Source organism: Pseudorca crassidens, chromosome 1 (genome assembly GCF_039906515.1).
Source record: "Pseudorca crassidens isolate mPseCra1 chromosome 1, mPseCra1.hap1, whole genome shotgun sequence".
In the NCBI taxonomy this organism is placed as follows: Eukaryota; Metazoa; Chordata; class Mammalia; order Artiodactyla; family Delphinidae; genus Pseudorca; species Pseudorca crassidens.
In genome coordinates this window covers 43,424,680-43,437,443 of record NC_090296.1, presented here as the reverse complement: position 1 = coordinate 43,437,443, position 12,764 = coordinate 43,424,680, and the positions used below count along the sequence as shown (strand labels likewise).

The 12,764-nt window shown below is 37.4% G+C and overlaps 1 protein-coding gene across 1 annotated transcript in view; it reads left to right on the top strand.

Moving 5' to 3' along the window:
• Positions 1-811: 811 nt before the first annotated feature.
• The window catches only part of PSMA3 (proteasome 20S subunit alpha 3), a 22,553-nt gene continuing 10,600 nt past the window's right edge, over positions 812-12,764 (top strand). The window contains exons 1-5 of the mRNA XM_067734639.1: positions 812-970; positions 3,528-3,610; positions 9,609-9,732; positions 12,405-12,506; positions 12,585-12,658. Of these exons, the coding sequence (XP_067590740.1) occupies positions 950-970; positions 3,528-3,610; positions 9,609-9,732; positions 12,405-12,506; positions 12,585-12,658 (404 nt within the window). The 5' untranslated portion in view covers positions 812-949. The remainder of the gene's footprint in view (positions 971-3,527; positions 3,611-9,608; positions 9,733-12,404; positions 12,507-12,584; positions 12,659-12,764) is intronic.

Here is a 12,764-nt window from a genome sequence, read left to right as displayed (position 1 = left end):
TAATCTCTATGACAGGCCACACTGATCTGACAGTTCCCATAACAAGCCAAGTTTATATTTCGATAACAACCCCAAGTTTCAGTTTAAATATCACCCATTCAGAAAGTCTTTCCTTAAGTATCAATAATAGGTCTAAAGTTCAAACTTCCATTGTCTCTTTTTTTTTTTTACCACAAGATGCAACTATTTGCCTATTTACTTTTTGTTGCCTATTTCTTCTCACTGAATGTAAATGTCTCCTTCACCGTTTTATCAGCCAGCAGTATTTAACTGAGTACTTGCGACATATAGAGCTCAACAAATAATAGTTAATCAGTCTTATCCTTAATTCTACTAAATAGAGTCACACTCAAAGAGTCCTAATGCTTCTGTAAAATTCCGACCTGAGCTTAAAGGTGATACCCTTAGAGCGCACGTTCCTTCTTTTTTGTTAGAATAGGTGGATGAAGGGGATGCCATCAATATACTGGTTTAGAACAAGGCCGCCAAGGGTGGAGGGAAACCCTCTCCCCTACCGTTTTCTCTGGTCTTTGTAAGAGTATAAGAACATCTCTCTGCTTTGCTCTAAGAAAGAATTAGGCAGAGAAAGAGAGGGATAAAAGATAAATAATAATTCCTAGGAAAAGGAATGGCGCAGCTCCTCAAGCCATCCGAAAACTTAAAGTTTCTCAACAACCCTCAAGACCGAAACCTGACTCTCAGAAGTAAGCAGAATCCTACATAACCCCACTTCTATTGCTTCTGCACATGCGCGTTGCACCCCACGCACATCCCCTTCCTTTTCCCACAATCCTCTGTTCCTGGGCTAAGGCCCCAGGAACGAGCCACAGAGAAGGCTATTGGTGGAAAGAAGAGCCAATGAGAGAGCCTGTTACTCGTCTGCGTGCTGCAGCGTAGGGGGATCGCTTTAGATCCTGAAGACCTAGGCGTCCCCGTGGGTTTTAGCGCGATGAGCTCAATCGGCACCGGGGTGAGTTCGTTGTCTCTCGGCGTGATAGTCTACATAAGGATTAGCGTGGGAAGGGAACGCGGACGGACCGCGAGGGGTGCGCCGGCCCGGGGTGCGCTGGTACTTCCTGGAGGCAGGTGGGCCGCTTCCAGTTGCGCGGTGGACCGGGGGTCTTTCCGACGCTGATTGCTAGGCCCGCGTCTGCAGTGACCGTGGCTTGAAGCTTCTCAGCTCAGGTGTGGCGGGCTTGCCGCGCAGCAGTTAGATTTGGAGCCGCTTTGGGTTGCTGAGTCACTTTCTTTAGTCGCTTAGGGAAACCGAAAGTGAAAACTCGTGGGGCCTGAAATTGTGTGTGAGTGAAGGGTTTGGGCGACAGTTAGCCTCTTGAGAACCACTGAGGCAAGGCGGCTTGAGAGTCCAAGGGCAGAGACGCCGCTTTCCAAGGAACCCCTTTGCAGTTCTTGGGGTGCTGCTGCCTCACGGGGATTCTCTGTCTTTCCTTCGAGTGTAGTGATGGACCGCTCTGTATGAGTCCCTGGAGCCTTCTCAGAACTGATAAGAAAAATAGTCTAAAAAGCGGAATCGGAAGAATCCTTTCCATTTTTCCTGTGTCTCAGCTTTTCCTGTACAAATTACTTAACAGCACTATGAGGTGTCAGTACCGTTAAGCGTTTAAATGGTTAGCTACAGACTTAACCGCTTCTGACTTTGAAGACAGTTCAGGATTTTGGAGTTGGATTTGTTAACTTTTTCGGCCTACTACTTTCCTTTGTCAAACGAACTGCATATATGCAATCTTCTGCTTACTCCTTTTATGTATTTCTCCATGTAGAAAATACAGTTTTTGTTTAGAAATATTTATTGGTGGTTTTCACTAGAGGCATTGAATGATGGGTTTCTCAGTTCATTTTATACTCCTACTGTGCACAAGACTTTTATACTCACCATTAGGCCCAAATACTGGTTTTCCGAGTTTGATAATACGCAACTTATACTTGGAATGGTTTAATCCATTCGGTTATGAGATGCTAAGATTGTCATATAGTTTTTGGATTAGTTGATGCTCAGTAATGCCTGTTGTAGCAAATTGACTTTGCAACTACATTAATATTACCCTAGATTAATAGTGTTCTAAAGGGTTCTACAAACCCTTTAAAAATATTTGATAATATAACCAGGTGAGATATTTCGGTATTACAGTGGTAGAGTTAAGGATCTTCATTTAACAAATCAACAAACTGAGACCAGGAAGCACCACTGTTGAAGACTTATCTCCTGTCTTTACTTGTCCCAAGAACTCTGGATATGAAGACCTGTCTTCTTGACATTTCTCTCCACTTGATTAATAGCCATTTCAAATGACATGTCCAAAGTAGATCTCTGGGTTTTCTTTTTCCCTTGCCATTTTGCATCTCCTACAATTTTCATTTCAGTGAATGGGCGAGTTCTAGTTGCGCAAATGAAAAATAATCTATGATGCACTTTTAATTTCTTTTTTACTCTACTCCTAGGGCCAATCCATTAGCAAGGTTTTTCTGATTGTACCCTCCAACGATAACACCTTCCATCTCTTTTTCTATAGTCTAAGACACTACCTTTGGAATACTTAACCTCTGCTTCCACTCTTGTTCCCTCTCTAATTAATTTTCCAGATGAACAACGTTTTAAAAAAATTAGACATAACCTCTCCTCCTTTCCCCCTCAAACTCCAATGAATTTCTGTTGGATTTAGAATAGAAATGAAAACTTCCTACTCCAGCCTAAAAGACTTAACATAGTTTGGCCCTTATATGCCTCTGATATAGTTTACTCTTCTGTTTACCACTTATGGTGCTCAAGATACAGTGGCCTTATTTCTTTTTCTTATTGTGCTCAGCTTATTTCTACCCTAAGGTCTTTTATGCCAAATACCAGGACGCTCCTCCTCCATATCCTAAATGACTAATTACTTGTTATTAATTCTAGCTTAGCCTAAATAACTAAATATAATTGCCCCAACAATGCCTTACTTGATCAGGTAGTCTGTGGTAGTCCCTGAGACTATCACTTCACCCTGTCTTATTTTCATCATAGTACCTTTTCTGATTTACTGCTGTATCTTCAGCTCCTAGATTTGTTCATGGTCTGATTTTTGAAGATGAAGGACTTCTAGAATGAGTAGTCTTTGTATTTCCTTATAGTGACTAACATATAATAGATGCTTATTAAATGTCTGAATGCTAAATGATGTGTCCAAGGTCCCTCAGTTTCTTAGTGCCACAGCTATGAATTAAAATGCTCCAATGCTGTTTTTACCATAGCAGTTTTTTCAGAAATGAGCCATGTCCTGTGTGGGAAAAGTTCTGACTTGATGCAGGACTTGTATCCATTGCTTTTCTAGCAGAAATCTAAAGTGTATAACTTTGTCTTAGCTTCTGTTGCTGCTCTGACATGCTTCCCCTTTCTCTTTAAAGCAAAATCTGTGTTGAGATTTAACACACATTTCTGATGTGTAAGCCATTTATGGGGAAAAAAAAGTGTAAGGTTATTACTGCCAAAGATACATCATTATAAGCTTATTATTGCCTTTTCCTCCTAGTATGACCTGTCAGCCTCTACATTCTCTCCTGATGGAAGAGTTTTTCAAGTTGAGTATGCTATGAAGGCTGTGGAAAATAGTAGGTAAGAAACATTGTTTTACTTGAAATTACCATGTTTTAACCAGGTATTAAATGTCTTCTTTTCTATATTTTTGGTAATTAGGGTTTGTTATGTTACTTTGGCACAGAATAATATATGCCCTAAAATAATCTCAATTTATTAGTCATTTCCAGATCTCTCTTTAGGCCAGATCTTTCCATGTGCCTATATTTTCAGTTGACTCCAGAATTATCCACTTAGACATTCTGCCAAGTCTCAAATGAAGTGTATAAAACCAAATTCATCAACATCTTTGCTAGACCTTTATTCCTTTTTCAAATTCCTGATACATATCATTGTTTTCCTTGGCCATTAGGATTGTGACTTTATCGTCTGATCTTTTATTTCCTTGTGTTTTAAATGTCCTGTGCAGTTGGTCACATGATCATCTCAGCAGGGATGTTTTTTATTTTTCTCTTCTGCTGCCATACTCCAAAAGGTGTAGGATCACTAAGATATTTTCCCGTTGGACTTATTTCCTTCACTCTGTCTTTTTTTGTTTAGAGTAATTCACTAAAATGATTCCTTGCTACCACTGTAACATCTTAGTTGAATTACTGGCTTATTGACAAATTCTCTGAGTCTTATATTGAAGAATTTTTGCAATCAGTTATATGATTTTTTTAAATTTTTTTTTTTATACAGCAGGTTCTTATTAGTCATCCATTTTATACACATCAGTGTATACATGTCAATCCCAATCTCCCAATTCATCCCACCACCAACACCACCCCCCGCCGCTTTCCCCCCTTGGTGTCCATACGTTTGTTCTCTACATCTGTGTCTCATATATGATCATTTAAAAAAAAAATCATTTCTAATTGAACATAGTCTGCACAAACTGGTTTCATTTTTAATTTTTTTTAATAGAGTTTGTTTGTTTATTTATTTATGGCTGTGTTGGGTCTTTGTTGCTGCGCACAGGCTTTCTCTAGTTGTGGCGAGCGGGAGCAACTCTTCATTGCGGTGCCTGGGCTTCTCATTGCGGTGGCTTCTCTTGTTGCGGAGCACAGGCTCAGTAGTTGTGGTGCATGGGCTGAGTTGCTTAGTTGCTCCGCGGCATGTGGGATCTTCCTGTGCCAGGGCTCGAACCCGTGTCCCCTGCATTGGCAGGCAGATTCTTAACCACTGAGCCACCAAGGAAGCCCCTTTAATTTTTTTTTTATTGAGGTATAGTTAATTTACAATGTTGTGTTAGTTTCAAGTGTACAGCTCAGTGATTCAGTTTTATATATATATATATATATATATATATAAAAATAATCGTATTTTTGAATCTAAAGCAGCTTCGGGATGAAAAAAATTTTGTTCATGACATCTCATTCAGATCTCTCAAAAATTTTTTTTTTAGGCCTACTAAACAAATGGTGTTGATGTTTGAGCTTGGTGTTTTCATTATAATGAAAACCTGTGTAGTAGGGAAATGTTTCCAGAATTTTAGAAAAGTCCACGTGTAGATGTAGTTTTTTCACTTTCTACTAGTATCTTCGATATTTGATTATGGAAGTTTCATGAGGGTAGAGACTGTAACTGGTCTTTGCATGGGCTAGCGCATAGCCCTCAGTAGTTACTGAATAAATAAATGTTCATTTTTTGCATTTTCTGGGTGGTAGAAAGAAGGTATGTGGATTTCTAATGGTTTATGAAATAGTATTTTAAAGTTTTTGAGCAAAAATATTTTTTAAGTCTTCTTACAGGATTTGTTAATGAAGCTAGTAGATTCTGTGTTTAAATGTATTATTATAGATATTGTTACTTACAAACTGTCAGTATCTGATAATATAATAGAAGTAAGGCTGTTAAGAATTTTAGGCTGCACTGTATTTGTCGTTGTGTGCAAGGCCTGAAAGAGTTCAGAAGAGAGTCAAATTCAAGAAAAAAGTTGACAATAAAAAAATTTAAAAATTAAAAAAAAATGAAAGCAAATAAGTGTACTGGGGAAACTGGACAGCTACATGTAAAAGAGTGAAATTAAAACATTTTTTCACACCAGACACAAAAATAAACTCAAAATGGATTAAAGACCTAAAAAAAAAAAAAGAAAAACTAAGTTGACACTTTTTTTTTCCTGTTGGTTAAAGAAGATAGGCTCATAGGCCAAGGAGCTGGAGAAAGACTTGAGGAAGTCATTGTTTTTCTCTTCCTCCTTTGCATTCTTGCATTTTCATTGGTGTAAAAAACTGGTGGGAGATGTCTTGACTAAGGGAAAAACTGGAGATGCATTTTGAAGTCATCTGTAACCCAGAAAATTGAGACTAGCCTGTGAGGGTCTGGGTATCTTAGCAATTTGTTTTCTATAAAGTATTTCTAAATATGGTTTAAAACAGTTACATTTAAGCAAACTTGAAGAAATATAATTTTTTAAAATGGAAAGATTAAAAATTAATGTATTTTTCCTGCATAAAGAAAAATTACTAGGAAAGTTCCTCTTTTAAAGGGATCTGTGTAACTTGGTATGATGGAATACTGGATGAGGATCAGAAGATGTGACTTTTTCTCCTAGCTGCTGCCTAATGGTAATATTATATAGGTTTCCACTATTCAGTCCTCTGAATGTTACTTTTCTGTCTGTAAAATTGGGATGTGGACATCTAACCTAACTACTTCATATACCTTACCATAAGAATGAAATTTGAAAATGTTTGTTTTGTGGGCACAGAAAGTAGAAAATAGAAAAATTACATATGAATTTTCTTACGAGTCTGGCATATAAACTGATAGTTAGAAAACATTTAACCAAATAATTTGATATGATTATATTCTGCATTAAAAAGAGATAAATTCTTTTTTTTAAATTTTTTATTTATATTATTATTTTTTGGCTGTGCCTGTACAGCATGTCAGATTTTAGTTCTCCAGCCAGGGATCAAACCCATGCCCCCTACAATGGAAGCGTGGAGTCTTAACCACTGGACTGCCAGGGAAGTCCTGGAGATAGAAATTCAATCTCGGGAATTTAGAAGGCAAATACTTTTGAGTACCTGTTACGTTAAGCATAGGAACTACCAAAACAAATAATTGACATATAAGTGAATACTTAAAAATATTTTATTAAAAAAAAAATATATATATATATCATGATCAAAACTATTTTATAAAAGTATGCTCCTAGCAGGTAATATGCAAAAGGAGAAACGGGGTAAAATTATAATCGTTCCCTTTAGCCTCATTGAGGAGACAGGATATGAAAGGAAGATTGAGCAACATAACTGAAAGGCTAGATTGTTTGGAACAAAAATGTACACAAAATTTTGGCCTTAGGACCCCTTTATACCTGGAAAAAAAAATCACTGAGGACCTTGAAGAACATTTAATTATGTAGGTTGTAGGTTCTATCAATATTTAACATCACCCTGAAGAGCATTTATTTATGCAGGTTATTGGTTCATCAATATTTACCATATTAGAAATTGAAACTGAAAAATTAAAAATACTTATAAATTCATTTAAGTAACAGTAATAAACACAACTGCATGTTAACAAATAATTTAAATTAACATTTATTAAAATATTTGAGTAACATTAATAACATTTTTTTTGAAGATGTTGGGGGTAGGAGTTTATTAATTTATTTATTTTTGCTGTGTTGGGTCTTCGTTTCTGTGCAAGGACTTTCTCTAGTTGTGCCAAGCGGGGCCCACTCTTCATCACGGTGCGTGGGCCTCTCACTATCGCGGCTTCTCTTGTTGCGGAGCACAGGTTCCAGATGCGCAGGCTCAGTAGTTGTGGCTCACGGGCCTAGTTGCTCCGCGGCATGTGGGATCCTCCCAGACCAGGGCTCGAACCTGTGTCCCCTGCATTAGCAGGCAGATTCTCAACCACTGCGCCACCAGGGAAGCCCATTAATAACATTAATAACATTTTTAATGCAAATTACTTTTCCAAAACATAGAAAAAAATGTTGTGAGAAGAGTGGCATTGTTTTACATTTTTGTAAATCTCAATAATTAATTGAATCTTAATTAAAGAGAGTCTCATATCTCCTTCTGCTTCAGTATGTTGTTACTTTTGTTGGAGCTTGTGAAACAAATCAGGCTTCATGTTGTTTTATGATACTATACCAAAACTGGACAAATGTTTCTTAAAGATTAGTTGCAGTGTGGAGTCAGAAAACATAACAATGAACTTTTTCTACTTTTACATTAAAATCTGTTGGGCTGTCTTACACTTTGCATGTTTTACCCGTCAACATTGTGAGTTGGTCATTTGGAAAATATTGGTTCACTGAGTTATAACAGAGCTTCCAAATTAGACATATTTCATTATAAACTATCAGAAACATCACACTTTTTTTTTTTTTTTTTGCGGTACGAGGGCCTCTCACCGTTGTGGCCTCTCCCGCTGCGGAGCACAGGCTCCGGACGCGCAGGCTCAGCGGCCAGGGCCCACGGGCCCAGCTGCTCCAAGGCACGTGGGATCCACCCGGACCAGGGCACGAACCCGTGTCCCCTGCATCGGCAGGCGGACTCTCAACCACTGCGCCACCAGGGACGCCCCTGTCTTTGTATTTTTATGAAAATAATTTTGACCTCACAAACCACACTTTTAGAACTTTTAGTTTAGAAAAAAGAATGTTTTAGGTTCTGAAAGGTGAGGAAGATGATGAGTTGGGATAATTGGGAATGGCTACCTGAGGCTATTCAAGTGACTTTGCAAAAGTTTGTGGAAATTTATTTAAATGGGCAGTGGTGAGGAGGAAGTGTATTCTAGTACCCAGGATAACCGCAATAAAGACAGAAAAGCAAAAATGAACATTAAGGTGTTTGAGGGGTGACAGTGAGGTTGAATTTGGTAGAGCACAAGACCTCTATAACAGGAAACTGAATTCGCTAGATGGGCTTTGCAGATTCTTGGGGAGTGCTGAAAGCTGGGCCAAGGAGTTTAAACTTGAAAAGATACCTGAAGTGTGGGGGAAGGAGTGTCTGCAATTCTTTACATATTTGTGCCTGTGGCTCAGCTCATTTTTCTGGTTGTTTCTCTTTGTTAAAAGAATTAGAAGATTAAAGTAATTCATGTATTTTCATCTTGAAATGGCAATGTATAATTTCTCCACATTTTACTTCAGATTATTTTTTGATCTACTTTGTTTTAAACAGTTGTACAAAATGTTTATTCTTTTACACTTAAATAGTAAGCAACACATGATTATTGCAGAAAAAGCAAAAGAAAGAAAAAGAATTATAATCTTTCCACCGAGAATAGTCACTGGTAACTTTTTAGTTTGTATGTAGCCTGTCTTTTGTATGCATATTATGTACCATTTTTTTTTAAATAATAAATTAATTTTTTTGGCTGCGTTGGGTTTTCGTTGCTGCATGCCGGCTTTCTCTAGTGTGGTCAGCGGGGGCTACTCTTTGTTGCGGTGTGCGGGCTTCTCATTGCCGTGGCTTCTATTTGTTGTGGAGCACGGGCTCTAGGCGCATGGGCTTCAGTAGTTGTGGCACACGGGCTCAGTAGTTGTGGCACACGGGCTCAGTAGTTGTGGCTTGCGAGCTCTAGAGCGCAGGCTCAGTAGTTGTGGCGCACGGGCTTAGTTGCTCCGCGGCATGCAGGATCTTCCCTGCCTAGGACTCGAACCCATGTCCCCTCCATTGGCAGGCGGATTCTTAGCTACTGCTCCACCAGGGAAGCCCTTACATACCAGTTTTAATTGCACATGACTTTAGTCGGCATTTGTTGTAAGATGGCTAATATATGCTAGACACTGTGCCATTTGGTACATATTTTGTTGGCATCTTTTTTCACTTATGTATTAATATCTTTCCATGTCATGATACGAGATTTTTTTGGTCACATGATTATTTATATGGATCTAATTCATCACATTTTAGACTGTCCTTTCTAGTTTTCAAATGTATTTATTTTAAAGACTTGATATGCTTTAAGAAACAAATTTGCCTGTTTTTGTTTTTTAAACTTGGGTTTACAAAGTTTCTTTTTTTTTCAGTTAAAAAAATTGATTTTCTTCTACTTGTTTCAGTACAGCTATTGGAATCAGATGTAAAGATGGCGTTGTCTTTGGGGTAGAAAAATTAGTCCTTTCTAAACTTTATGAAGAAGGTTCTAACAAACGACTTTTTAATGTTGATCGGCATGTCGGAATGGTAAGGTTACATTTAAAAATGTTCCTTTTTGCCTTGTCCAGTTTCTTGTGAAATAACTAACTGGAATATGTGAAAATGTGATTGTTAAGAACCCATTTAATACTTCAGCACTGAGGCAGAAACAGCAGAGAGCAGCTATAGAAGTAATCAGAAAGTTACTGGTTTGTGAACAGCTCACTGTCTAAAAGGAAGGTAGCATTCTTATTGTATAACCTGATTGGAGATAGATATGAAAAACCAAGTTGCCTTAAGAAAAGGAGGGGGGGAGGGGGTGAGAAGTATGGGTTAAAAAGAAATCTTGGCAGTATAGATCAATGAAGGTACATGCTTGAGAGGCAATGAATCTTTGGCTTTTTGTATCCTTTCTGGGGATCACTGTTACACTGAAGATGTTATCAGAAAGAGAAGACCTTTATAGTAAGGTGGAGCATCAGGAAAGGATGTCCGATGAAGGGAAAAGTGAACACATGCTTTCTAGTAGCTTCATAAGCATCACTGTATTTATTTCATGCAGCTGGTATCTTGAGTGACTGCTTTGCACAGTTGCAGGCCAAGACATAGATACATTACTGGTATATACTGAAGTCATCCTATATAGATGTCAGACTTTCTTCAGTAAGAGCAACAATCCAAAAAAAAAAGAAATGATTTTTAACTTTGCTTACTGAAAAGTCAAGGAAGAAAAGAGAACACTGTGTGCTAGGTACTATGCTAGTTCTTTACATAAATTATCTCATTTAATCCTGACAACCCAGTACAAGTAATATTAATCCCATTTTTACAGATGAGAAAAAGATGCACAGGTGGTAAAGAAATATGCTGGGATTCATACTTGGGTCTGCATGGTCTGTGTGTTACTCTAGAGACCATTCTGCAGGGTGAGATCCTATAGGATCCACTCATTCTGCTGAAATACGAGTAGCTTTGTTATTTCTAAATGAGATGTGTTACAAACACAAAAAGGACTAGCAAAATATAGCCAGTAAACTATAAAGCTACAGATAAAAATTTTTTTTTTTTTTTTTGCTTCAGATTTTTTTTTTGAACTTGTTTTCTCTCCTGAACAAATTTATTATTGCCAGTGAAACTGGTATGTTTTCTTGAAACTTGCCAGATTGTAACCTAGCTGGTATGAGGTAAGGAATCCTGCTTTCTTTCACTTAAAAAAACTTTAGATAGGTATATTTTGGAAAAAAATCATATATGCTTATAAGCACTTTAGTGATGGAAAGAATTTTATCATCCTAGAATTTTCACATTTGTCCCATTTGTTATTTAAAGCCAGGAAACTGATGGCATTCCTTATAGCTGGAAATTGGCAAAACATTTAGACATTGAACAGGGTTGGAGAAAATGAAGGATTAATGTTCTGTCTCCAAGTGATTTGATAAATTTTTAGACTTCACAGTGGGTTTTATCCAAAGCAATGGAAGATTGTTTAAATGGTGAAAATTACTACCTGGGTATCCTTGTGGAAGTTATTCTAAACAGCAGTTTTCTAACCTGCAAAACTATGGTGGTAATAGTACCTACCTACCTTCATGTATAATTATGTAAAATGCTTATTAGCATGTAATGAATGATCAATAATATGTTAAGGATTTTCATCATTACTACTACTACTAGGTAGCAGTAGAAAAAAAGGCTATTAAAAATTTTGATAGTACTTATTTTTAAATTCTGCAAATCTTCTGTGCCACTGGTTCCCAGTACCCATAAGTGTTTCAGTAGTTTTTTCTGTTTTCATGGCTTCCCTAGACCAAAAGAAATACCCAGTGGTTCTGTTTATTATATATGTAGGTCTAAACAACTAAGTGGTTGTGTCCTAAAAACTTAGTAGCTGTAAAAACAAAACAAAAACAAACTCACCACATACAGCAAAAGAAAAATATTTTTAAACAGTCACAGTTAACTAATGTGTACTGCACAACTTCTTAAACTTTGGAATTGGATTAGATGCCGCCCCCCACCTCCACCCCGTTTCCTGTTCTGCATTGTTTTTTGCACAGTACTTATTTTATATCATGGCAACCCAGCTTTTCAACGAGCGGATGGCAGTAAAAAGAATGTAGAATGATCTAATGTTGAAACCGTTAAGTACTTCAACATATGTTTCCCCCAAACTTAAAATGCCCCACAACTCTGAGTTCACTATAGTGCCCTGGGATGTCTCAGCACGTGGTTTAGTAATTGCAATTCTAAGCCACCAGATTTGTGGTTTGTCATGTTTTGGTTTGTCATTACAATTTATTAGTTAAGCTGAAAAAGGAATTTGAGGTTGTGCCTTTTAGGTGAAAACTTTTAATAGCTTTTTGAACACAGAATGGCTTTAAATAAAGGATCAGTTCTAACCAAAACAAATGGTTATATTCTTCTTTGTTGTTGTTTTGTTCTTTATAATGAAGTGGAGAATGGGGAGACATGGAGGTTTTTCTGAATGTGATCAATGGACAAAACAATGTAGTCACACTTGGGAAATTTCCAAATTGTAATCCCGTACTCAAGCATCAAAATGCCAGAATGCCTTGTAAAGAAAGACCTTTAAGCCAAACAGATTTATTCTAATAGTGATACTTGTTAAAAATATCAAATAAGCCTGTAATAATTGCATACTTTCCTTGATTTGTGATAGGAATGTTATCTACTGAATTGGTACTTTTTTTTTCTTTCAGGCCGTAGCGGGTTTGTTGGCAGATGCTCGTTCTTTAGCAGACATTGCGAGAGAAGAGGCTTCCAACTTTAGATCTAACTTTGGATATAACATTCCACTAAAAGTAAGCTGATAACATGTTGAAGAGCCTTTGGAACAGAAAGAGAAGAGTATTAATAAGCTCTTCTGTTTTTCCCCACAGCATCTTGCAGACAGAGTGGCCATGTATGTACATGCCTATACACTCTACAGTGCTGTTAGACCTTTTGGCTGCAGGTATGAAATTTACTGAGATATTCAGTGATATCTGTACTGTAGGTATTTGTTTTCTCAGAATCTAATTAGCCTTTTATACCCTTAAAAAATGAAGTATCATCAAGAA